Below are 3519 nucleotides of genomic sequence, written 5' to 3' on the forward strand. Positions count from 1 at the left end.
AATCCATGATCCCACTATTACTGTTGCGGTCACCAAGACCGTGCTTCCCCATCACATGTCCGAGGAAGCCACCCAGCACGATCACAATGCTACCTCTACGAAGTCCTCCATGACGATGGTACGTAGTACATACATTGCCGCAAGAAGAAGGGGAATACTTTCCAGAGTCTCACCATTTTACCTAGTTTAGGCCCAGAATATCCAGCTTATATAGCTGCAATTCCACTTTAATTTGGAAAAAGCGAGCATTCTGACGATCCCCGTTACGGTTGTCGAGAAGCGCGCGCACATTCCAGAAACCAATCATAGTCCGTTTTTGATAGCCAAAGTTTTTTGGGGTGAGGTGCCTATCGGAAGTTTCAATTTTTTTGTTTTTTATAGTCGCCTCTTACGATAAGCAGGAAAGACTTTGAGCATATTCTTAAACCCCAACTCACAGGGCGGATAATAACTAATGAAAACTTGGTTGGGATGTCTCACAATGGAATCGACTTTCCCAGAGTACCCGACAGGTGGGTCACCCTGGAATTATATGTCGCAAAATAGTAGAGGAGGAGTTTAGGTATCTCGGGAAGACCCGCAGAGGTAACTGTGAATGACGACGCGTGGGTATGGTCGATTCGCTATGCTCTCTTTAGGAGATATTAGCCTCCATATACAATATATAAACAAATTCCACTATCCCCTACCCTATAGATAGTGAAGTTCCACGATTGACCCGACTTTTGGATGGCCATTGAGTCTCAGTTTCATCACTCAATTACTTAAGCAGCTATTAAATAATTTGCTATTTCCATAACTTATTCAAATGAATACGAGTTGAATGGGTTTTTGTATGCATATTCTTTGCATCATTGCCTTACATCTATCTTGTAAATATGTAATTATATTTGCATAAACAGTAGAATATTTAATTGTATGCTAATCATAAAATTAATTAAGCGAAAGTCACGAGGTTGTCTCCTAATATGCAGCGGCTGCCTTTTTCCTTGGTTCCACCCTTATTCTGAATCCATCAGTTCGTTTCAAAATGATGTCCGCTTGCAGCTTGTAGTGATCTTCATCCACATCTGAAGAAATCTGGTAATTTCGAAGAATGGTTGAAAGTAGAACCTTCAGCTTGAGCATGGCATATTTACGACCTGACCAAGAAACAAGGTAATGGGTTAGTCAGTGGAATCAGAGGGTACCCGCTGTCATCTTGAGGTCAATATGGAACATCCTCCAAAATCATGACCTCAATTTTTCCCTATTTCAAAGCATCTTAAACGAACTACATATATATTCAATTGACCACTTACCTACACAGCTCCTTGGTCCAGCACTAAACGGAATAAAACTGTAGTAATGTCTATTTTGAGTATTTTCCGGAAGGAAGTTGTCGGGGTTGAAAATATCAGGATCCGGGTAAACATCCCCTCGACGGTGAACTTTGAATGTGCCAATCACAACGGTGCAACCCTGTGGCAAGAGGTAGTCCTCAGAAACCAGTTTAATATCTTCATTCAGTTTCCTGGCAATGACTGGTACTGGAGGGTACAATCGCAATGTTTCCAGAATTACTCGCTCGAGGTAGTTCATCTCTAGAGTGTCAGCGAATGTGCATGGGCGATCTGAGTCCCCGAAAATACTCTGCAACTCGGCGTATACTTTGTCTTGGACATCTGGATGACATCCTAGAAGACAGAGAACGAAACTGGATCCAGCCGCTGTTGTATCATGCCCCTAAGAACGCATATCAATTTGCAGGTGAAGTTGAACGTTTTAGGCAAGAACTGATTACCTCAAACATGATTGTGTTGACTTCGTCTTTGATCTCCTCATCCGTCAAATTTTCTCCGGTTTTCGCGGTCTCGACCATCAAATCCAGGAAAGCTAATCTACGTTTTTCACCTTGCGGAACAAAATAAAGAGAAATTGATATAAGGAAGAAAACGGAAATAGCGTTACCATAAATGAGGAAATTCTGATCTCATCATTTAACCGCTGAATGATAAATGACGAGCTAACAGGTAGGCGTGAACCGCGAAACTTACCAACATCATTTTCATCTATTTCGTCCAAATCGTCCCGAAGTCCGGTAATTACTGCTGGTTTTTTGGTATTTAGGTCTTTTGCATCTTCTGCAATGATTTCCGCTAATGACGGGTGTGGTGCAGCACCGCCCACATATGTTTTCTCATAGATTTCCTTCTTTATCTTAATGACCCTCTTCGTTAGTCCATGGATAATTCCCAACAGACGTTCCTCTTGTTTTCTTAACGATGTTAGGTTGAAAAATGTGTCCCAACGATAGAGAAGGTGATAAGTCCTCTTATGAATGATATCACACATTTTCATAACGGCCATTGCATATTCGAATCCTTGATTGTCCTGAGCAGATCGCTTTGTACCCATTGCGGTTTCGAGCAAGATGTCGACGGTGGCTTCGCTCATGTAGTCGTGGACGTCGAACTCCTTACCGATTTCGGGTTGTAACCTCTTTACTACGTTGAGGCTGTTATTGTAAAACGTGCTAATGAACGATTTTAAAACATTTTGATGAAAGGCTGGCGCAATGAGTTTTCGGTGGCGACGCCAATGGTCGCCTTTGCTGATGAGGAGTCCATCGCCGAGCCAGGGCTTGAAGAATCGGTATTCATCTGATTTTTCCAAATGTGTTTGGCTGTTCAAGATTAATTCTACGTCAGCAGGATGGGTCAAAAAAATCACAAGTTTATTTCCTAGCCAACCGCGAGCTACATTGCCGAACTCTTTACTCATCCTTAGAGCCATCTCCATAATTTCTGGAAATTCGAAAAATGCGAATGTTATTCCGAGGGATAACATATGTGGTTATATGGGAGAGTCTAAATGGTATTACACACTTCACAGCTTCTCTATGCACTTGAGTATTCCAAATAATTTGAATATTATTATTGCAGCGTTGGCTCTCTCGTCTTACATTAAACAATTTGCTATCCCGAAAACTCACCATTGTGGTTCTTTCCTATAAAATAGTGAGCGTTGCCAATGAAGGGAACTTTCGGCGGTCCTGGGATCCTATTTCCCAATTTTACATAACGTTTGCTTTGCTGCCACCAGTAAGTGATCACCAGGCCAATAACAGTTGCCATCAGAGTCATCATGATGGAGCTGCCGTAGCCGACGCGTTGCTCAATCATTGGCTCCACCGCCATTGTTAAATCAATTCCAATCCACCAGGTTAAATCTAAAACGTATATCACAAAACTTTTCACGGAAGCGCTTATTTGTACCGAAGTCCCGAGTGAACAAATTCAGTCGTCAAAGACAACTAAGTAAGGGAGTTAAGTCGTTGGGTTTTTATACATTTAGCTGTTACGACCTATGGGGGTTAATCGGATTCGGAATGAAATTTGTCTAGAATTAACATGACTGCATGTGAGTGGTTACTCCAGCAATAGAGAAATTGGTTTCGATTTGTATTCTGACGTAAGATATTGATATGAGTGCTAGAATTGCATACAAGGCATGCGAGTAATGCGTGAATTTCAGTAA

General features: G+C 41.7%; 1 protein-coding gene across 1 annotated transcript; it reads right to left on the minus strand.

Moving 5' to 3' along the window:
* Positions 1-824: 824 nt before the first annotated feature.
* LOC119657449 (cytochrome P450 4g1-like) lies at positions 825-3290 on the minus strand. Its single transcript, XM_038064361.1, has 5 exons — positions 2975-3290; positions 2037-2786; positions 1784-1893; positions 1302-1725; positions 825-1142 (listed from the first exon to the last, which is right to left on the minus strand). Exons 1-5 carry the CDS (start codon positions 3177-3179, stop codon positions 964-966), a joined length of 1668 nt encoding a protein of 555 aa, XP_037920289.1. The 5' UTR covers positions 3180-3290; the 3' UTR covers positions 825-963.
* Between the last annotated feature and the right edge of the window lie 229 nt (positions 3291-3519).

The sequence above is a fragment of the Hermetia illucens genome, chromosome 5 (genome assembly GCF_905115235.1).
Source record: "Hermetia illucens chromosome 5, iHerIll2.2.curated.20191125, whole genome shotgun sequence".
In the NCBI taxonomy this organism is placed as follows: Eukaryota; Metazoa; Arthropoda; class Insecta; order Diptera; family Stratiomyidae; genus Hermetia; species Hermetia illucens.

Bases quoted from the DNA above. Each gene is read 5' to 3' on its own strand.
- LOC119657449 (XM_038064361.1), bottom strand. From the start codon at position 3,179: ATGGCGGTGGAGCCAATGATTGAGCAACGCGTCGGCTACGGCAGCTCC. The intron at 1,894-2,036 runs GTAAGTTTCGCG...TTGTTCCGCAAG, and splicing joins AATAGATGAAAATGATGTTG to GTGAAAAACGTAGATTAGCT. The intron at 1,726-1,783 runs GTAATCAGTTCT...ATGCGTTCTTAG, and splicing joins TCAACACAATCATGTTTGAG to GGGCATGATACAACAGCGGC.